At 41.7% G+C, this 23416-nt stretch overlaps 1 protein-coding gene across 4 annotated transcripts in view; it reads right to left on the bottom strand.

Annotated features, from left to right (window-relative positions):
- Positions 1-14097: 14097 nt before the first annotated feature.
- The window catches only part of LRRC8B (leucine rich repeat containing 8 VRAC subunit B), a 52565-nt gene continuing 43246 nt past the window's right edge, over positions 14098-23416 (bottom strand). For all 4 annotated transcript variants that reach the window (XM_061633596.1, XM_061633594.1, XM_061633598.1 and 1 more), the window contains 3 exons: positions 23141-23243; positions 20253-22412; positions 14098-18067 (listed from right to left, as the gene is read on the bottom strand). In XM_061633596.1, the coding sequence (XP_061489580.1) occupies positions 17795-18067; positions 20253-22388 (2409 nt within the window). In that variant the 5' untranslated portion in view covers positions 22389-22412; positions 23141-23243 and the 3' untranslated portion in view covers positions 14098-17794. The remainder of the gene's footprint in view (positions 18068-20252; positions 22413-23140; positions 23244-23416) is intronic.

Genomic DNA, 23416 nt, shown 5'->3' with positions numbered 1-23416 from the left:
GACCCTGCATACACTTGTAAAGAATAAAGGCGTATCTTTTTTAAGCAAGACTGTGTCTTCAGTTTCTTCAAGGACCCCCAGTCCAAGAGCCCAAACTTCCCGTCATGTATTTGTGTTGTAAATCTTTCTCTCCCCCTCCAATCCTGTTTTTAAAGCAATTAGGCAGGGCTTACATAGGTATCACTGCTTTTATTATGTAGGGCGCTAATACTGATTTTATTTTATTTTTAAAGAAGTTCTGCAATGACCAACTGGTTTTGACAATAAACTATTATATGGAGCTTATGTATTTTTACGAGAGCCAGTGTGGTGTAGTGGTTAAGGTGTTGGACTACAAGCTGGGAGACCAGGGTTCAAATCCCCACATAGCCATGAAGCTCACTGGTTGACCTTGGGCCAGTCACTGCCTCTCAGCCCCATGAAAACCCTATTCATAGGGTTGCCATAAGTTGGAATCGACTTGAAGGCAGTACATTTACATTTATGTATTTTTACATCACCAGTGCATGTGTGTATATGGAGTCTTCCCAACAACCCTGTGAGGTAGGGCTGCTGATTGGAAACCAAGGCAGCTAACAACAAGAAATAAATCCCTTTAAAATCCAATAATCATAAAAAGTATAAACAGTTGCAAAACAGCTTAAAATGGCATGATTCTGTATTTTGCATTGGGTGAGTTTCCTTATCACTTGAGGCTGCAGTTCTGTGCATGCTTCTCTGTTTGACTAAGTCCCATTGAATATATTGGGACTTGCTTCTGAGTAAACAATCATAGGATTGCACTACAAGTATCTTTACAGGTTGTGTAAATAATAAACATCTTTGACAGTCATGCTTATATAAATATTTTCTTCATACTATGTCCCAATAAGTATTTCATTTCACACTATGGTTGTACATTATTATTTTTACATTTTAAGTGTGCCCTTCTTCCTTTGGTGGTCATGGTTCCCCTCTGTTTTCATCCTGAGGTGCAGATTAGGCTGAGAGATGGTGAGTAGCTCATGATCACTCAGTAAATTTATAGCTCATTTCCATTTTAAAAAAATAATTAAAATGATTTACGTGCAAGCAAAGTTTGTTAAGTAGATCCACACAATACATTTAAAGCACATCCAACTTGCATTTAAAGAGCATGACTTCCCCTAAAGAATCATGGGAAGTGCAGTTTCCCCCTCACAATTATTGTTCCCACTACCCTTAACAAACTAGAGTTCCCATGATTCTGTGGTGTGATTCATGTTCTTCAAATGTGTGTTTAATGTGCTTTAAATGAATGAGGTGGATCTGCCCTAGGTATGATGTGCATTCATTAGTGAATTGAAAATAACAATTTTAAAATATACTTTTTTAAACAGGGAAAGGGCTGTAGCTCAATGATTGGGCATATGCTTTGCATGCAAAAGTCCAAAATTCAATTTCTGGAAAATACTATTGCCTGGAATCCTGGAGAGCCCATGCTAGTCCATGTGATCAGTACTACTGAGCTAGATGGTATCAAATGGCCTGAGTTGGTATAAGATAGATAAAGAGACCCAAAGGTCACAGTGACTCTGAAATTTATTTATGTATTTTATTTACAACATTTATATACCACTTTATTGTAAAACATCTCAGAGCGGTTTAGAGAAGGAATTAAAATAATAAAATTATTGGCAAAAACTGTTAAAGATGGGTATTTAAAAACATTCAAAATAATAAAACCGACAATGAGTGAAAAACAGATTAAAAACACAATAGTTTCTACTTGCCTGGGTAGGCTTGCCTAAACAATAATATTTTTAGCAAGTGCTGAAAAGAGTACAATGAAGGTGTCTGCCTAATGTTAATAGGCAGGGAGTTCCAAACCATAGGTGCAGCCACACTAAAGGACTGATTTTTTACAAGAGCAGAACAAGTACTATGTGGCACCTGTAACATGGAAAGCACACCTTGAACTTGGCCTGGTAGCAAATCGTCAACCAGTACAGACGTATTATGTGCTGGTAGGGTCTCACTCATGTCAGCAATTGTGCCACAGCATTCTGCACTAATTGCAGGGGGTTGCCAACCCTGCTTGGATATGGATATCTCTGCAGAGGATCCCTAGTCAAGCTTTACCAACAGCACAATCCAAACCATATCGACTCAGAAGTAAGTCCTATTGAGTTCTATGGGGCTTAATAAGTGTGTTTAGAATTGCAGCCTTCAGAGGCATCCATCTTTACTTCTGAGTGGTCCTCTCTAACATCTCCACAACACTAGGCTCCTTTCATTCTACAACGGCTTTCTGGTGACTGGGCTTGCCAGAAGCAAGACCCTGTGACATCACTATGACCTGCCCCCATGACATCAATAGGGCCCGCCCCTGAAATCTCAGGGTTTGGGATGCTTCTGACCTGGCAACCCTACCTGTCAGACAAATTTGATTCTCCTTGATAAAAGTCCTAGAAGGATACGCGAATATAAATTTCAGGTCCAAAATTGATATGTTTACAGAAAAGTTACGTCAGGGCCATTGGAATCCAACAAATCAGTCAAAAACATTTCCCCATCTAGTCATGGAATCATGGTATGGAATTTGTGGGTATGGCAAACACATATTTGGCTGCATTCAACTAAATAATTGCCCTAGCGCAAGGATTAGTGGTAGTGCAACAGGACTTCTGCCTCTCCCCACTCTGTTCCCAAATCTGCTCTGGAGGGTCAGTTGACCTGCCCCCTGAACAAATTTAAGGAGTGGCTGCGGGGGAGGGGAGAGAATGTGCCATTATGCAAGAAAAAATCCTTGTAATGATGGAATGATTTGCTTAGTAATACAACCAAATATGGTTTAATTGCATGACTATGGTGACAATTCCCCTATGGTTTGAGCAATCTGTTCTGCACATATTTATACATTTTCCTTGTGATTAGATTCTGTTTTAGGGTTACTGTCAGGCCCAGGATGCGACTCAGGAACCAGACCAGAGGTTGTAGTTAATTCGTGTTTTATTAGAGTAATGTCCAAACAAAGACTGCGCTTTCTCATGAAGCAATACAGGGATACAGGTCCTGCGACATTGGGAGAAAGTTGACAGAACAAGGGACTGCTTCCTGCCTGTTCTTTAAGAAGGGGCTAAACGGGCGCGCAATCTTTCGCTCCTCCTTAACTCCCCCTCAGGTACTGCCTGCCTTCTCCCCCTTCTCTCCTGTCTTTTCAACCGTCTGCGTGTGCATGGTGAGGGGGGAGGCATCACCTCCTCCTCTTCTGGAGTGTCCGATTCCACTATGGGTGATAAAGAAGGAGCTGAGGGTAAACCATCTCTCCACCTTTCTGCTGTGATCAGCCCTCCCTCTTGCTCTGAGCTGCGGAGAAGGGAGGGCCTGGGAATGTCTGGGGGGATTCTAAAACTTCAAGGCTCTCATGCTCCCCGTTGCTAGGCGACCCTATCTCTGGCATGTCCTCTGTTTCGGCTTTGCTCCACAGAGGGTAAGTTCCTCCCTCCTCCCTCTGCCAGCCATCTGAATCTTCTTCCAACCCCCCAGGAGCCCAGCTCATCCTCCCGACACCATCCCCCTTCTCAAGCTGTGCCCCCCTCCCCCTGTCTGGCTTGGGGTGGTGAGGAAAACGTTGATGGAAAAGTTTTACTAACTCTGGAGCATGCACATCATCTGCATTTTCCCATGATCTGTCAGCCACTCCATAGCCCTTCCAGTGAATCAAATACTGCAGCTTGTGGCGTCTGATCCTGGAATCCAAGATTTCCTCAACTTCAAACTCAAGCTGCTCATTTATCAGGAGTGGGGACCCAGGAGGCTCCTCCGGCCACAGCTCACTGGGAGGGGCAGCTTTCGTCAAGAGGGATCGATGAAACACAGGATGTATTTTAAACGTGTCAGGTAGCTTCAGCCGGTACGCCACGGGATTAATTTGAGTTTCTATTTCAAAAGGACCCACCCTTTTCTCTTGTAATTTTCTACATTTGCCCGGCATCTGGAGGAAACGGGTGGACAGCCATACCTGGTCTCCTGGTTGAAGGGGGGGGGCTCCTTCCTGTGCAGGTCAGCAACTCGCTTGTACTCTGTTTTGGCTTCATTTAACTGCTGTTTCAGTGTTTGTTGCGCCGCTTGCAATTCTTTTAGGAAGTCCTCAGCTGCCGGTACCAGCATTCCTTCTGAGCTGCTTGGAAAGACTTTAGGATGGAATCCATAATTCGCGAAGAATGGGGTTTGTTGAGTGCTGGAGTGTAGAGAATTGTTGTAGGCGAACTCTGCAAAATGCAAATATGATACCCAGTCAGTCTGTTGATAGGACACATAACTTCGTAAATATCTTTCCAAAACGGTGTTCAAGCGTTCCGTTTGCCCATCTGTCTGGGGGTGATGGGCGGAGGAGAGTTTTAATTCCGTCTGCAACTGTTTCCACATTGCTCTCCAAAATTTGGCTGTGAACTGAGTTCCTCGGTCTGAGACTACACTGTTTGGCAACCCATGCAGTCGGTAGACTTCTTTGATGAATAACTTGGCCGTTTCCTTAGCCTCTAAGGCCCCTGCACAAGGGAGGAAATGCACCATTTTGGTGAGTAGATCTACCACGACTAAAACGGCTGTCATTCCTTGGGATTTGGGTAGATCAGTTATAAAATCCATGGAGAGATCCTTCCAGGGTTCATGTGGGACAGGTAGCGGTTGTAACAGTCCTGCTGGTTTTCCTGTTTGTGTTTTTGTCCGCAGACAGACAGAGCAGGACTTTACATAGCTTTCAATATCCCTACGCATTTTAGGCCACCAAAGTCCTTGGCCACGTTGTGAATGGTCTTGTAAATCCCAAAGTGTCCCGCTGTGATGGAATCATGGCACTGGCGTAGGATTCTGAGCCTTAATTCTCCTTCTGGCACATATCTGGCTGTTTTGAACCATAATAGTCCATTCCTCCAGTGAAAGGTTACTTCTGAGTCTTGACTTTGTCCCGTCTCCTGCTGATATTTTAGTACGTTCTTGTTGTGCCTTTTTGAGTTCCTCTTCCCATGAAGACTGGCATGATCCCAGCATTAATTTCTCTGGCGGGATCACGTACTGAGGCTGGTCCTCGGATTCACTTTCTTTGTACTGTGGCTGTCTGGATAAGGCATCAGCTCTCTGGTTTTTGGCTTGGGCTTGGTAAGTGATCTTGAAGTTAAACCTGGTGAAGAACTGGGACCATCTTATTTGTCTCTGGTTCAGCTTTCTGGCAGTTTGGAGGCTTTCCAGGTTCTTGTGGTCGGAGCGCACTTCGATCTGATGAGGGGCCCCCTCTAGGTATTGTCTCCAGTTTTCAAAAGAGTCCTTGATGGCCAGCAGCTCCTTCTCCCAAACTGTGTAATTCTTCTCTGCAGGCTTTAACTTCCGAGAGAAGTACGCACAGGGGTGCAGCTCCTTTCCTTCTTGGTCTAATTGCAGAAGGACCCCCCCGATAGCAAAATCTGAAGCATCTGCTTCCACGATGAAAGGGCGGGTCGGGTCAGCAAAGTGCAGAATGGGCTCGGAAGCGAACCTTCTCTTCAGCTCCTCAAAGGCCTGGGTGGCATTCTCTGTCCATTGAAACTTCTTCTTTCCCCTTAAGCAGTCAGTCAGAGGAGCTGTCAATTTGGAAAACCCTGGAATGAACTTTCTGTAATAATTGGCAAACCCCAAAAACCGTTGTACATCCTTTTTGGTGACAGGTTGACCCCAGTCCAATATACAGCTTACTTTCCCTGGGTCCATCTCCACGCCTTCCGCTGAGATTCGATATCCAAGGAAGTCTAGAGACTTGTGGTCAAATCCACATTTCTCTAATTTAGCATACAGGTGATTTTCTCTCAGTCTCTGCAACACCGTCTTCACATGCTGGTCGTGGTCTTCCTGGTTCTTTGAGAACACCAGGATATCATCTAAGTAACAGATTACATATGTGTCCAACAAGTCTCTAAACACGTCGTTCATGAATTTTTGAAAAATTCCTGGCCTTCCACAAAGTCCGAACGGCATGACCAGGTATTCATACTGTCCGTAAGCAGTCAAGAACCCTGTTTTCCATTCATCTCCCTGCTTCATCCTGATCAGATTGTACGCTCCTCTCAAATCCAACTTCGTGAAGATTTTTGCAGAGCGCAGTCGGTCCAACAACTCTGAGATCAGGGGCAGCGGGTAGCTGTTGGGAATGGTGATCTGGTTCAATGTGCGATAGTCGTTACAGGGTCTGAGTTCCCCCCCTTCTTTTTCACAAACAATAGTGGCGCTCCAGCAGGGGATTGTGAGGGGCGTATGAATCCTCGTCTCAGGTTTTTATCCAGGAATTCCTTCAGGGCCTCCCTTTCAATCTCTGTGAGAGAGTAGATTCTCCCTGATGGAATGCTGGCTCCTGGCACTAGATCAATCGCACAGTCGTAAGGGCGGTGGGGGGGTAAAGTCTCTGCCTCCTTTTCATCAAACACATCTTTGAATTCTTCATACTTTGGCGGCAGGGTCACTTGCTCGATCTCTTGCACTGCCCCCGCTAAGGTGTTCTTGATTCCTTCAGGTTGACAGTTCTCCTGGCAATACTGTGAGGTGAACCACACCACCGCCTCCTTCCAACTTATTGTGGGATCATGCTTTGCTAGCCAGGGCATTCCCAGAATCACCTCAAAGTTCGAGAGATCTGACACGTATAGCGAAATGAACTCTTCGTGCCCGGGGATTTGAAGTTTCACTTCCTCCGTGGCTTGTGTCACCCCTCCTGACTTCAGGGGTCTCCCATCGATAGTCTCCACAGCTAGGGGAGCGTTCAGTTTCCACCGGGAAATTCCATGACGCTTGACTAACTTTGCATCAATAAAATTTGTGGAGGCTCCACTGTCAATTAAGGCAGTGGAATTAAACACCACTCCTCTGGAAGTTGTAATCCGAATAGGCAAGACCAACACCCCCTTTGAGGGAGGTTGGATCGTTGGGGGGCCTTTATACAACGCTGCCCCCAGTCCACCGGCCTGCACGTGGACTGGGTGTTCTAGTTTCCTGACGGCTCAGCTTTCCCCCCTTTTAGTCCACAGTCTCTGGCCACATGGCCCGGCTTTGAACAATAAAAGCATAAACGTTCTCGGCGGCGTCTTTCCTTTTCTTCTTCTGACAGTCTTGGCCTAGCCCCTCCCTGTCCCTCAGCTGCATTACCTGCCATTTCTGCAGAGGGAAGGGTCTTGCTGCGAGATGCCGAGGCTGAGTATCTCGGGACCTCCTGCTTCCTTTCCAGGCGCCTTCCTTCCATCCGGTGATCTATCTGTAGGCATAGCCGGATGAACCCTGGTAGGTCATCGGGGGGGGGAGGTCCTGGCCAACTCATCCAGGATTTCAGCATTTAATCCACTCCGGTACATAAACATCAGGGCGGCGTCATTGTAACCAGTTTCCTGGGACAGAATTTTAAAAGCGTTAGTGTACTCGGAAACAGTCCCTTTAGCTTGCTTCAGAGCGCCTAGTTGCCGCGCTACTGTTTCAGCTCTTTGCGGGTCTTGGAACATCTCGGTCATCTCCTGTATAAATCCTCTGTACCTTCTTAAGACAGTATCTTTTCTCACGAGATACGGAGTCACCCATTTTGCAGCTTCTCCCTCCAGGAGGCTAATCACAAAGGCCACTTTAGCCCCATCATCTGGAAACTCCATGTGCCTGACATCCAGATATAACTCACATTGAGCCACGAAAGTTGCCAACTGATCACTTTGTCCCGCGTATTTTGGGGGCAATCCAATGGGAACCTTTACTGCGGCAGCTGGAGGGGCTGTTTGCATCTGGTCTATCGTGGCCTTCAAGGTTTGATTATCCGTCTTCAGCGCCTTGACTGCTGCTAGCAGGGCTTGGACATCCGTCTGCAATTCAGCTACCTTAGTCCTCAAGAGTTTCACTTCTTCCGTCTCAGAAGTGGGGTTCGTCCCCCCCACTGCTCCCTTTGACATCTTGTCCCAGTCAAGTGAAGAGAGCGTTGAGGGTGATTTAGGTGGCTCTGTCAAGCTGTCAGGCCCAGGATGCGACTCAGGAACCAGACCAGAGGTTGTAGTTAATTCGTGTTTTATTAGAGTAATGTCCAAACAAAGACTGCGCTTTCTCATGAAGCAATACAGGGATACAGGTCCTGCGACATTGGGAGAAAGTTGACAGAGCAAGGGACTGCTTCCCGCCTGTTCTTTAAGAAGGGGCTAAACGGGCGCGCAATCTTTCGCTCCTCCTTAACTCCCCCTCAGGTACTGCCCGCCTTCCCCCCCTTCTCTCCTGTCTTTTCAACCGTCTGCGTGTGCGTGGTGAGGGGGGAGGCATCACCTCCTCCTCTTCTGGAGTGTCCGATTCCACTAGGGTGATAAAGAAGGAGCTGAGGGTAAACCATCTCTCCGCCTTTCTGCTGTGATCAGCCCTCCCTCTTGCTCTGAGCTGCGGAGAAGGGAGGGCCTGGGAATGTCTGGGGGGGATTCTAAAACTTTAAGGCTCTCAGGCTCCCCGTTGCTAGGCGACCCTATCTCTGGCATGTCCTCTGTTTCGGCTTCGCTCCACAGAGGGTAAGTTCCTCCCTCCTCCCTCTGCCAGCCATCTGAATCTTCTTCCAACCCCCCAGGAGCCCAGCTCATCCTCCCGACAGTTACCAATCTGTAACATGGGGCAATTAGTCTAAATTTTTAATCTCTTAATAACATGCTCCATGTATGAATAGAGAGTAGATATGACTTGACATGACATCCCCAGTTGGGCTCATCTTCTTGAACAATCTCCCTAGCATGCACTTTGTACTTTCTCTGCACGTGTGACATAGCTATAGGCTGGATCGTGTAAAGTTAATCTGTGCTGGTCTGATTTACTATGTGGATGGTATCACTGGAGAGCAAGGGAACTTTTGAAAATATGTAAGACACTTTCTGTAGACAATGTCAGTGCTGGCCCAACACTGGTCTGAAGCAGAGCCCAAAGGCACCAGCCCTGCTAGTGTTACCTTAAAAAAAAATTGGAAGCAATTCCTACCTCCACCTAGCCCTCCCCTTCCTCCAGTGGTGCTGCCTGAAGCAGGTTGCTTCATCCTGCTGTGTGGCAGGACTAGTCCTAAACTGCAGTGCTGGGGAACTGGGTTGCTTTAGCACTGGGCCACAACTGCTCAAGCCTATCCAGCCCCACCTAGCTGCCCAAATGTCGTCTTTCAAGTCAGTAGTCCTAGCTGGGGGCAAAGCTAGCAGCAGGTTTTGTGAAGTGGTGAACCAAGCAAAGGACGAGGTAAGGGAAGCGTACTGAACAAAGGCCAGCATGCCCTCCCCAAGAGAATAATTTCCAGGGAACTTCATATAGGTGAAATACAAGGAAGAGGAAAGCCAGAGGGAATTGGGGGGGGGTGTGGTCAGGCAGAATGGAGTGTGGATGGGTGTGAAACAGGAAGGGGACGTTGCTTTCTAGAGTCAGATCATTGGTCTATCTAGCTCAGTATTGTCTACTACACTGATTGGCAGTGGCTTTCTAGGGTTTCAGATGCAGGGCATTCTCCGCCCTACCTGGAGATGCCAGGGATTGATAAGGGGTGGAATGCTGGATTTCATATGTGCTTTCTGACTTGTTGGAAGCATCCATATTTTCTCAGCTCACATACTTTTTAGGGATAGTCAGATACATGGGAGGGGTGTTTTGAGTCTGAACAGGTTCTTGGTAGAAAGGGTGAAGACACAGAAGGACCCTTTTGCTAATTTGTGGGCTTACATTTGTTTTAACAGATTATTCGGTATATATTAGTGGAACGAATATGTAGCAGCGGCCAGAGCTTGGAAAAGTTACTTTTTTGAACTACAACTCCCATCAGCCCCAGCCAGCATGGCCACTGGATTGGGCTGATGAGAGTTATAGTTCAAAAAGTAACTTTTCCAAGCTCTGAGCAGCACTAGAAATCCACTCTCTCCCATTCCTATTAATAGGGGTGGGCAGTGCTAAAAGACCATATTTTGTTAGGTTGATTGTTTAGCTAACAGACAAAGATGATCAGCTGACATTTCTTCAGCTGGAAATTGCACCAAGAAATTGAGGTGAAGACCTCTTCCCAACTTTTGGAAAGTAATATTTAATCATCTACCATAGACCATTGTTGATCATCCTGGACCCTAGCTAAGTGGCAGAGCATTTGACTCGCGTGCAGAAGGTCCCAGGTTTAATTCCCAGCATCTCCACGTAGGGCTGTGAGAGATCCCAGTCTGAAATCCTGCAGAACCTCTGCCTGTCATTGTAGACAATAGTGAGCTGGACAATGGACTAATGGTCTCACAGTATAAGGGAGCTTCCTATGTTCACAGAGCTACTGCAAGATCAAAAGATCTCAATAAACAAAGGAGAGGGTAGAACTATGCATTGAGCAGGGGGTTCCTGCACTGAGCAGGGGGCTGGACTTGATGGCCTTATAGGCCCCTTCCAATTCTACTATTCTATGATTCTATGTTTTGGGAGTAGTATATAAGGCTGCTAGTTACCAACACTTTTGTCAAGCCTGAAATCAGTAGTGATGGTTCAACATACGGAACAAAGTAATGCTACACAAAGCCTTGAAGGGTGAAAAGGAAACTTGCTATGAATGGAAATAGAAGCAGAGGTTTTTTTAAGCCAACAGAAGTTCTTTAATAAATAACTAGTTATATCAAATCCCTTGCTTAAATAGTGATTCATTAAAGTATTTTTCTTTATGTTCTTGAATTATCCAAGGCCTACAAATCAACACAAGGACACTAGCAACAAAATCAAACTCTGTAAAAAAACTTTTTTGAATTGAGATTATTTTACAGAGATAAATTTAATTTTTCATTATCGCGAGTGATGAAGTTGGCTGACGTATAGGAGTATAACACAAGTGGATCGATTCATATTCATCTAAAAGTATACACTTGTAAAATACTATATCATTTTAGCAGAAAGGACCTTGAAGTGAGAATGCAGTCTTTGTTGCCACCAATATGCACAAAAAGTCAATGTTTACAAAGCAAATGTATTCCTTTAGACCCTTGAGCACAGAAGCATAATTTTCACAAATTCTGCTGTTGTGTCAATAGATGGAGCCAGAGTGCAACACAGATTTTTGTTTAAATCCTTAAATACTGTAAATAACTATGGCTTGAAGCAAGGATTAGGAACTGGTTATCAGTAAAGTTCATATTTTCATTTCGATTTAGAGGTTCTCTTTATTTGCAAGATTTCTTGCTGCTCAGTGTAACATTTACAATGCCCCCCCTTCCTACTGTAAAATGTTCAATGAATTTTTTTAACAGGATGATTTTAACAACACCATTGTGAATATAGTGAGTAAAGTTTTAAAGTCCAGAAGTATACCTTTGAATTCTATACAATGACCTAGTTTGCATGTAATGCTAAATCAAACCATGGCTCAACACAAATGAGCAAGTTTCCATAGCACAATCTCTGCGCCCATACTACTTGATGCTAAGCCAAGATTTGGCTTAGTGTTACATTGGAGCCTAGGTTTGTTTGTCATGCATGCTCCACAAGAGGTTTGTTCTTGGTTTGTCCTAATGTTATATGCAAACACAGGGCTATAGAATACATGTTGTCCAGAGACAATATTTGCTCTTACTTGTGTGAATCCTTTCCACAAGTCTTTTAAGAAACTATACTAATATCTAGAACACTGTGAACACCTTGGAAAAAAATATTATCAGGGTAGGAGGGTGGGTGGGAAGAGAAATAAAAATGAAGGGTGGCAAGGGGTTGTAAAAGTGTAAACAGGGCTACAGTACAGAATAAGGGATCTACTTTGTTACTAAGGGCCTGTCCATACGACTGTATAATATGCAGTGTTACAGCTTTGTGTCCTCATTAATTCACCATCGTCCATATGAAGTTGCAAGCTAGCATGGATTTTCACGTTCACAAATCTGCATTATAAATACCACTAAAAACCTGATATGCTTTATTGATAATCAATCGCATTAACATCTGTGTGCTCAGATGTAATGCTGCGCACTTTCTTGCAATAGGTGGTCCATGACGTTTCTCTGTCATATGCCAAGCCCCATCTCCTTCCTACCCAATAGCACATCCACAAACCTGTACATGCATGGGAATTTTAAAAAAGATAAGACATTTCTGCACTGTTCTGAAAAAGCATACCAAAAGCAAACAACTGCTATGGACCAATCACTGAAAAGGGGTGATCTTAGGGGAGTGGCCAACGCTAAAGCAATTTAGACAAAAAAAGCCCACGTGTATGGATGCTTGATAATCTGGTTTTCACGATAATCTGACCACAAACAGGACATGTATGGATCTCGAGGCTACCAACCAAGTATGGAAAGCGTGGATTTTTGCCATTAGGTATGGATGGGCCCTAAGAAAGTAAGTGTAAGTCCTTCTGGATCAAACCAAAGGCCAATCCAATCCAGCATCCTATTCTTACAGCGGCCAAGCAAACAGATGCCTATGGAAAGGCTGCAAAACAGGACATGAGTGCAAAAACACCCTTCTCACTTGGGATTCATATCAACTGGCATTCAGAGGCATACTTGCCTCAGATTATTAGAGCTAGGGAGTGTTTTCATTTATGTGATACAAGCTTTCCTCAAAATACTAAAAAATAAAAAGGTTTGTCCATGCTGATGGCATCTTGCCTGGGTTTTCCTTTCTAAGGGCATGAAGATTATACTATGTTATCCTAATCAGCTCTAGTTATATTTTGCCAAGCACAACAGCTTCAGTCACAACTTGGATTTCTAGTCCACATAACTCTAAATAAACGTGGGAGTGGTAACCGTTGTGCCTTTTAATAGTGTATGATATTATAGAACACATTAAAATTTCCTTTCCCGCTTAGCTTCCACTCGAGCAACCCAAACCATGGCAGGGTAGAAAAGGCTGTCAATACTTCTGCAGAGAGAACTGAAGAGGAAGGAGAGTTTTAATGTATGCCTGTACCAGGAATTTAACACTTTACAACCTTGAACTTATTGGGAAGAGCTGGTGCAGTCCACAATACAATCTCGATAAGAGCTTCTGGGGTTAGTCCTCCATTAAAGAACATTCAGGGGATACAATATGCTCTTGCACATCTGGCAGGAGCAAGACCATTTTGTTCTCCCCCTCCTTCTCCTCATATAGGCTGTGGAAGTTTTGTCCCCATTTTCCCACTGACTCACTTCTTTCAGAGAACATACATAGGCAGCAAATACATGCCAAATATTGATCTTTGGGGGGTAGAGATAACCCCCCTCCCCAAATTCAGAAGTAGTTATCTGCCAGCCCCTGGCCATTTTTTAATATTATTATGGAGCAACTTTGTTGTAGTTTATTGAAGAGCACATTCTTGGTAGCTGCTGAATATTACAATAGAGCACAGGGGAGCAAGGCAACCAGGCTTATTAGGTCCCATTCACCAAGTGCCTTATGATAGTTAAAGCCACCATGCAAAATTAACTTTAATGCAAAGTTGGGCCAGACTGCTGACAATTTGTCTGGTAGATTTATTTAATATGCTTTTGATGCTGAAGATGTTAAGACATTACACAGAGCTGGCTTTATATATTTTCTTTAAAAAATATCTAAAAACCTGGTAAAACTTTTCTTTAAATGTACACTGTTACACAAAGGCAGTATACTGCTACACAATGTTCTTCTGTTGCAATTGTGTTACACCTCTACATTCTGCATTAAGATGAATCTTCCAAGTAATCAGAGCCTCAATTGCTATGTCAAGTAACCAAATATTTTTCCTTCCTTTGGCTAGTAGTTGCCAAAGCTGTTGGGTAGTAGCTATATTGGTTTTGTTTTCATATGTAAAGTAGAAAAAGTGGCTCATGCATGATAAACTACACTTTTCTGAATATTTAATACTTTTACAAAGGAGAACATTTTTGAAAATTATATCAGACTGGTGTTTAGAAGGCTATTAATAGCTTCTAATATTTCAATTCCTTCATATTGGAGAAGAATAAGCATACAACTCAGCCAGCACTTAAGGTCTTATTGTTGAGTAGAACATATGTATAATTTCTCCTTCTAAAAGGCACATAATAAAAATGCTTACCTTTGGCTGAGTGGTGCGTATAATTTAATGTTAACCTTCAAGGCTTAACCAGACCCTGACCCATTTTCAACAAGGAAAAAATTAAGCTGACACAAAAATAGGATTGAACATAGACAATTTAATAGAATTTTATTCAAATATTTTTTCAACAGAAGTTGCCAATATATGCAAGACCATATTTAAACACTCCTTCCCCCATGTCCAAAGTCAGTAACAAAACAGTACTGAAACAAATTGAAAAGCCATTGTGTGATATATACAAATATGGGTTGTGATTAACATAGCTTGTCCTATAATTATGAAGGTGGATTTAGCAACTGACTTGCTGAAATTATCTTTATTTCAATGCAATATGCTGAGTATGAAGTTGGGAAACAAAAGTTTTCAAAAATACTTGTAGTTCAACTCTGCCATCTAAAGGATGTCAGGATACAGAAAGGAAGCCACTGTGGCATGCATTAAGGTAAGAATTGCCAGCCTTTCATCTTCTTGCTTTTGTTAAGAATGTTTGCAGTACGATTTAAACATCGGTTTGATTAATGTCCCACTTTAAAGGAGAAAATTCTTATACTCAAGTTATTTAATTCAGAGTTAGGCCATGATCAGGCAAATTATCATGTACTCATACCTGTGTGTTATAGCCATATGCTATAGAGATCATCTTTGCAAATGTTATTCACACTTTCAGCCCTTTCCTGTTCCCACAGATCCTTGAGGAATGCAGCACAGAAGCCTTTGTTGTTGTTGTCACTATGTATTGCAAAATGTTAGAATAGGGGTACCAATATGGTGCCCCCCAGATGATTTGGACTACAAGTCCCATCAGTACCAGTCAACTTAGTCAATGGTCAGGGATGATGGAAGTCTACAACATCTGGAGGGCACCATGTTGGCTATCCCTATGCTAGGGCATAAAAATCTGAGTGGGGGGAATGTTCAAGAAATCAAAGCTATTCCTATATCAATGCACTACTACTACTAAAAAAAATGAACCAACACATGATATAGTTAAAATGAAGAGTGCCAGATGCATATGGCTGAGATTATTCTTAAAAATGCCCAGTTGGATTTTGTTTTTTCATTTTAAAGACCTGCTTTTAAAACAAAAGTCAACAAAAAAATAAAGGTGTCCATCAATTTCTGAAACACAATTAAGGTTAAAACTGTGTGTGTGTGTGTGAGTGAGTGATAACTATTCACACAGTTCTGACTACAGTGATTTAAACTGTTTTGATGTGGTGCCATTTAACACCAAGATTAATGCCATCCATTTATGAGATGACTGTTCACAGGCAAACATCAGAAACTGAGCAGGGCAAGAACAAAGCTAGAAAGAAGTAAAAGATAAAAGGAGAGGCAAGCTTGAGTACACTGTAGCTGATTTTGTTATGGGTAAAAGAGGTAATGTGAGGGCTAAGAAGCTAATCATGTCAATGACCTTTTCCTAGTATAAACTCATCAAGAGCAGCAACACAGTTGACTGCCATGTTATTCCAGATCTGCATCTTTTACATGACATGAAAGAAGCCTCATCTAGGGTGAATTCTGACACACACACTGTCCTATCTCAGTGTAGTCCTATGTATTAAGCATATGAGTGTTCCGTTATATAACACAACTTGCTTGATTTGAATAATAGGAAACCAAACAGAAGGATATTGCTTGGCATGTTGATGTGTAAAATACCCCACCTTGGAAAAAAAAACCCTGGGAGACTGGGATCTGTACCAGATCCATGAAAAATACAGAACTTCTTTTTTGTTCCCTGAGAGCTATTTAAAAAGGTCTTTGGAATGTAATAATTGAGATAGATAGATGTTAACATAGTAAGATAATGTTCGAGAGATTAACTTAGTTTTGTTTAGTTATTTAGTTTTTCTGAGATAAAGTGAGCTATTTTTAAAGAAACAAAGTAAAAAAATAAATAAAAAATAGTTACAAAAGCACACCTTTCTGATGTCACTCAACCTCACAAAATCGGCATACGGAACACTACATCACATGGAAATATAAGGTATGCTTTCTCTGAATGCATGCTAATAAGTTTACATTTTATAATCAGGGGAGGCAAACAAAGAAAGATGTCTCAGAACAGCACTGAAGTAGATATAATACATAAATAGAATTGTAGCTAGACTTAGTCATGCTTAGAGTAGATTGACTGAAACCAGTGAGACAAATTAGTCATGACTAACTTGTCATGATTGACTTAAGTCTTATTTATTCTATGGGGCTGCTTTAAGCATAAGTCTGAATCCAACCTACTATATTTGCACATAATCTTTCATCTGCTGTAGGAACTTACATAAAGACTGGTATAATATGAACACTCCTCAAATTACAGCAGTTTTCCTAACATGTGCTACTGAATAAGGAGCAAGCTTAAAGGGTTATCCATCTCTTAGCTTTAAAAATGTTTTTGGTAAGAAAAATTCTCTACATAATCCATAAGTACTTAAAAACAGCAGTGTTCTTATTTGCTTAGAACTTAAAGTACATCTTTGACATCTCCCTCCAGTAGTACATCAGAACTCCAACTGGGAGGTGCAAGAAAATACTGAAACACTAAAAAATAGCCATGTACTGAAAAAGACCTTCCACATGACATGCTAAAGTTCTATAGCTGCCCTAAGGTTAGAGGCCAGTGCTAGAAAATTATATTTGTGTAGGCAAGCACATGCCTACTAATCATAACACAAAATAGGTGACATCTATCGTGCTAAAAATGACTATTTGCCTAGTTGTCCAAGATTCAATTCCACCTTTAAAAAAAGGCCCAGCTGGATTCCTCTATGCTCACAGATGGGATGGCATCTGACTAAGTCATATTGAAAGTAGACCCACTGTAATGAATGGACTTAAGTTATTAGTGCATTGAGTGGCACTACCCTGAGTATAATGTGGTCAGATATCATCCATAGTTTATTCCATTATCACTACTTTAGAGCAATGTAAAATAACATGGAATCCAAACAGAATGAAGTGAAGTGGGATATTCTGGACACAGTTTACAGTTTAGGAACTCTTCTTCAGTGAAATTTCAATAAGCTTGTGTTGAAGAAATTCCTGAGGAATTGTTCCATATCACTTGTAAATAGAAGTGAAGATCATCTGTTGCAGAACTCTCTGAAAACTTCCTCAGTGCAATAAAGAGTGGTGTTTTATATAGGATAGCCTTCACGAACAGCCTCTCTTCCACCACCATCCAGCAAGGGTGAACATGTGTGAAAAGTTATGTGCAAGATTTGATGGTGTGTGCCAACCACTGCAACAGGAACCCTCTTCCTCCCTGGTTCTGCAGTCTCCCACACTCCCCCAATTTGCTCTGGAGGGTCTCCCACCCCTTCAAAGCAGATTTTGGGGACAATTGAGGGGCTGCAGAGTGGAAGGAATGCTAAGCCCTGTTTGCACAAGCAGGATCACACAATTGGATATTATGCTGTTTGTTGGCCTTTACAGAAAATTATTTGAGAATTATTCCAAGAAAAAATTATGGAAAAATGACCCTTGTTAGACTCAGACAAACTATATATTTTTCTTTCCCAGTCACTCAAAACCATGAATATACGATTAATTTCTGCTCATCGATTTAAATTTCAAGTTATTCACGATAATATAATATATAATTGACAAGACTTAAATGTGAATTTCTTATCAATAGAGACTTAGGCCAAGAGCTGCAGACTTAAGAAAAAGCCACAAAATTCTTGCATTTCACTTTTCGCCATGTATACTTTCCTTTAAAGCTATTATGTAAAATGCTCAAGAGGGTTTTGTTCCTGTACACAGAGCATCTCAGACTTTGTCCAAGCACATCTGCATATGTTCTGTTACCCGAAGTGGGAGGGTTTTTAACAAGTGTTCTTCTACGATTAGGCAACTCCGCTTCAGAGAATTACATTCCTCCAGCTCAGCAGGAAGAGACTCTAGATAGTTTCCTTTAAGCTCCAGTTGAACAAGGTTTGAGAGTTCACCAACTCGAGGGGACAAATGCATCAGACTGTTATGTCCCAGAAGGAGATATTGCAGCTTTCTGCACTGAAATAATTCATCTGGAAGTGCCTCAATCTAAAAGAAAAAAAAGATATTATATTGTATGGTCATTAATTTATAATCAAGCAATTCATGTATTCCTAAATCATGCTGATATATCTAGGATACACACAAACAAAACATTCAGTGAGGGTTCTCTCTGTTTCTCCACCCCAAAATAAGTCTTTTGTAAATATAGATGGCTGAGAAAATGCGTATTGCATTGTGGGATTCCCAGCTACACAACAGTTTATTAACAGCTTGTGGCTGATTCACATGACCTATTTTATGGCATGTTTCCAAACAGAAGAATGACATGCAATGAACCAGTGATCTGAACAGTCTGCTACAGTCAGAAGAAACAATCCTTCAAGGGGGTACATCACCAGTCAAATGACCTACCCCTTTAACACTTAAATTTGAAACAGGCTAATTAAGGTGGATGGGGTGCAGGAAGAAGAGACAAATAGGTTTGAAAATCAGTGATATGTTAAGAGATGGAAAAATTAAGCTGGTTGCTACTGTTCTAGCTGAAATAAAAAAACTCATCAGAAAACCAGAGTTTTGTATAGGATTTCTTGTATGTGGTATGAAGATTTAAATCACTGCATGAGTAAGGGCGCAATCCAACTCACCATTCCACCGGGCTGGGGTCAGTTGGATGCTGGGGAGCACCGGCTGCACCGTGCTCCGCCAACAGCAGCTCCCCGCCGCAGTGGAGATGTGGCTCTGCCAGGAGCCTGCCGAGTCCACTGGGGATTGCCAGCCTGGTGGACAGAGGGCTGGCAGGACAAGATGGAGCTGCAGGTGGGGGGGGGGACTTATGTGAGATCCTCCTCACATTCAGATCCTCCCCTGGGTCCTGATCTCCTTTCAAACTCTGGCAGGGACAGGGGAAAAAATCCCATTGTGGCCTATGGGGAGCGCTCGGAGGCCTATTTGTCACAGCCGGTGCTTCCTGGCTGGCTCATGCACGCGGCTCCCGAGCAGGAGGACGATCCCGCTGAGCTTTCCACAGATGACTCCTCCACTGGCCCCGGCACTTGGATTGCTCTGCCCCTCAAAGGTGAAAAATCATTTCACCACCCCAATACTGAAGATTTTTCTTACCAGAGCAACAACAGAACTTAAGCTCACAGGTACAACAGGACTTAAAAAAAAAACACTGCTTTCTTGCTTTATAAGCAGCCCATGTTTCAAGGTGCACTTAGATCAGATTTTAATGCTGCATTTTATATTTTCAAGAGGAAAAGTGGCCATTGCTTCTTTGTGCCAGTATCTTTGGTGCACCTGCAGTTGACACGAATAAAACTAAAAACTAATCTGAAATAATATCCTGATTCAGTATCTTAAGACTGACATACAGGGATCTCAAACATGGCAGCTGTGGGCATAGATGTGCCTATAGGTTCACCTCCCTCCACTGACATTAAGCTTGAAAGAACACATTCTCTTGTGGCCAATATAATAGGTTGAAATGTGTGCTTGGTTGAAGTGTGTGGTGCCCACAACAGTTTTTCTGGTTGATAAATGTGTCTATGGGTTCAGAAAAGCTTGGTGACCCCTGCTGTAACCCAATGCAGGACAAAGCTTCTATCATGCCTTTTTTGTCTTGATCTTTCTCTCTCGTTTTTATTTTTTGTTTCACATCAGGTTTGAGGAAAAATTCTGTGAAATTCAAAAGCTCCCTCACAGTTTTAAGATTTTGGGGTGGTCCTAATTTTTATTTGCTCACAATATCACATTAATATATTAATAATGGTTTTGTTAAATTCTCCAAATCCACAACAGGCCAAAATGGAGGCTTACATTTTTGTTTTGCCTATGGTAGTATGTGGCTTCTCAGTTTAAAGTAGGAAACAATAAAACAGTTTGCTCTAGTTTCTGAAAAGTTAATCGCAGGAATGTAACAAAATGCTGAGCAAGTGCCAGTCTTTTACACAAGACTTTGATCCATATGTTTTTATGTCTACTGTAGCATCAATCGTGTTTCAGTTTACATCACTCATCATGTACATGATGCCCCTTGAATCAAAATCTGAATACAACTCACTAGACACAAATCAATCAGTAAGCCTGAATGAAGTCTTCTCAGTTGAAATTTGTTTACAAAACTGTCATAACAGACCTCAGGCAAGGAAGAGAAAATAAGAGTAGGCAAGGGTGTGGAAAGACTAGCTTTCTAAAGTTCACTTTACACAAATACTCAGCTTCTACTTACATGATTCTTCGTTACAGCAAAGTACTGCAGATTTGTTAAATACCGGATTTCATGAGGAATAGATGTCAGCTTGTTATAACTAAGGTCCAAATAATGTAGCTTTATGCAAAGAAAGAGCTGTGGTGGGATTTTTTTGATGTTATTATGATTTAAATAGAGCTGCTCCAGATTTGCTAAGGTTCCAATCTGCACTGGGATGTAAGAAATTGTGTTGTGCCACAGTTTCAGGCAAGAAAGGTTTTCAAGGTGTTGAAAACTAATTATTTCTTCTACCGTTCGGATATTATTTTCTTTTAAGTCTATTTCATGCAAATAATTCAGGCTAAAGATAGAATGTGGAATCCGCTCTAAGTCACAGCTGATCAATTCCAAAGTTCTCAGGTTAAGTAATTTCTTCAAGTTGGTCAACACTAGCAGTTTTTTCCCTTCATTGTCAATAGATAATTTCTGTAGTGAAGGCAACTGGTCTGTAACCACCTGAGGTATGCGGGAAAGGCTATTCTTTAAGTGAATTGTTTTCAGATTCACAAGATCCTGAAAACCCTCATTGTAGAGGCCATTCTGGTGTTCTAGCACATAACATCCAGTCAAATACAATTCCTGCAGGTTTCTTAGATAGAAGATCCAGCGTGGAATCTTTCCCAGATCAGCCGACTTTAGACGTAGGATTTTTAAATTCTCTTCTAAGAAGTGCAGTGCTGGGAATTCTATGGTTAATGATGAATGATAAACATTCAGTTCCTTGAGAATGGGTAGCTGGTTTACAGATGCAGGAAGTTTAACCTCAGGAATAAGTTCTAGGGTTAGAACTTCTATCTCTGTGAGTTCAAAGACATCATCTGGAAGACCACTAAGCATAAAAAGGTGAAGTTCCATCTTGTCCTGACAATTTCGTACCAGCTTGCTTTTCAATCTCTCTAGAGACCATTCGTTATTTAGACTGATCTGCTTCAATTTATTTTCACTCACCTCAGAGAGGAATATTGAGAACCGTTTTGAATACAAAGGATCATACTGGTCTGCTAAGTGAAGAATAAAGGCAAAGTCATTTTTTACATCAGGAATATCACTGTAATTACTTTGCTCCCTCAGCTTCTCAAAAGAATATTGTTTAAGTGAACTTCTCAGCATCCATAACAAACTGTAAGTGCATGTCAGGCCATACAAGATCACTAGAACAACATAAAATGAAGCTAGCACTTTAAAAATCTCTGCTAATGAATAAACACACTGGTATCTCTTGTAGCCAGTAAAGACTTGAATATCAACAACACAGTCAATTTCTAGTGTAATAAAGGTTAAATAATAGGGAACATAAATCATTATTAATGTAAATACAATGACCTTGATCACAATCTGTTGTAGGTACACGCGATAAATGACATCCTTCTGTTCAACATGCACCCTGAATCTTTTCACTTTTTCAAATATTGATTTTGCTTGCTCCCCTTCTTTTCTGTCTAGCACATTTGAAGGGCTCTCTCTTCCAGCTGTTTCCAGTCCAGTTTGCGAGTAGGACACAGATTGTCGCTTGTTCTCCAATTCTGCTATGTTGCTTGGAGAAGAAAGAAAGGTTTTAGATTTGGAGAATGGCAGAGGCCTCACAGACTGTTCAGCAACTGTTTCCGACAGGGCACGTGTTGTCCAGGGAGAATCAAAACATTTGTGTAGTATGGCTACAAAGTGTTCCAGCCTTGAACTTGTGCTGGGATAGTAAAGCCAAAAGTTACTGCAAGCAGCAAAAATGAAAGTATGAAGAAGCACTAAGTATGGGAAAAATTTGGCAAACCAGTGAAGCTCTCTCTCGTAACACACAGCATCAATATAAGAATACTGCTGTCGATGAAGATAATTCTGGATTCTAAGAGGGAGAATTAGTGGTGCTGCAGAGCTGGAGGATACATTAAGGTTGTTTTTAACCAGATCCCAAGGCACTGCACAATGATTGTCAAACTCAAGCTTGCAAGGAAGACAACATAACAATCTAGTTTGAGTGAGCTGGAGAGCTCCAGCAAGGACAGCAACAAGCAGCATTATCATGGTGAGGTAATAGCAGAAGACATCCCACCACGGTTTCAGGATGTGGTATGTTGACTGGGCATCTGCTAAACATCTGAGTTCAGTTAAGGTAATCATAACTTGCTTATGGAACAATGGCAACTGGAAAATAAAAACAGAACAGAGAAATTCTTAGCTGAGCACTCTAAATTAGCAGATGATCAGAAGGTAACATTTGTATTTCGTTAATGAAAATAACAAAACCTTTCTTAAGGCTTCAAACATAATACAAATCTCTGAAATATTATTGTTGCATCTATTATTTTATACATAGAGAGTCATGTGGTGTGTACCAGCAATAGGATTCAATAGACACTGAAGATTTTCACCAAAGTTAAAGTGAACACATAATAAATTAAGCAGTAGAAAAGCAAATACGACAAATCATATTTATCTTATATGGTGTCAGTCCACACACTATGCTAGTTACTCTTAACTGCATGGAAAGGGACCTGCCAAGACCCCTTCTTTGAATAGCTCCCCCATCTCCCATTTCCACTTGGAGAGAATGTCAGAAGTTATTTCCATTGGATAAATTAAACTGCTGTCACCAAAAGAAAGTGAGAAGCTCTACAGCATAAATCTGTACATGAGTATAGAAAGGGCTCTCAAATTACTGTCATTTGTCTACTTCCCTGCTGACTTTTGGTGTTGCACATCTGAAGAGATGCTTTTGTCCACTGAATATCAGTTATATATGGCAATAACCATTATGTTTTGTATGTAAGTGTGCTTATAACAATTTCCAGATCCCTTAAATTCCAACTTCGTTATCAGAGTTCTACTATAAACATGTATCTTACATACTGAGTATGATAATTTTCACTTACTTTACTAATCAAATGGGATAAGACACAGAACCACCATCTTCAATCAGGTGGTCGGCATCTTTTAAAATTTCTTAGGCATGCCATCTTCAAAATTGTCTTCATCCTGGCACAAAGACATAAAGATTCAAACTGAGGCTGCATATATTTCAAAAGTGAGAAACATTACCTATTAGAATTTCAGTGATGTGTGGCACAGTTTCTTAGCAAGCCGTCCATGTCTATAAAATGGATGTTTTCATGAAATTCATTACTAACACAATTAAAAGATACAGTACC

This window comes from Rhineura floridana, chromosome 6, assembly GCF_030035675.1.
Source record: "Rhineura floridana isolate rRhiFlo1 chromosome 6, rRhiFlo1.hap2, whole genome shotgun sequence".
In the NCBI taxonomy this organism is placed as follows: Eukaryota; Metazoa; Chordata; class Lepidosauria; order Squamata; family Rhineuridae; genus Rhineura; species Rhineura floridana.
This window is presented reverse-complemented; position numbering and strand designations above follow the sequence as displayed.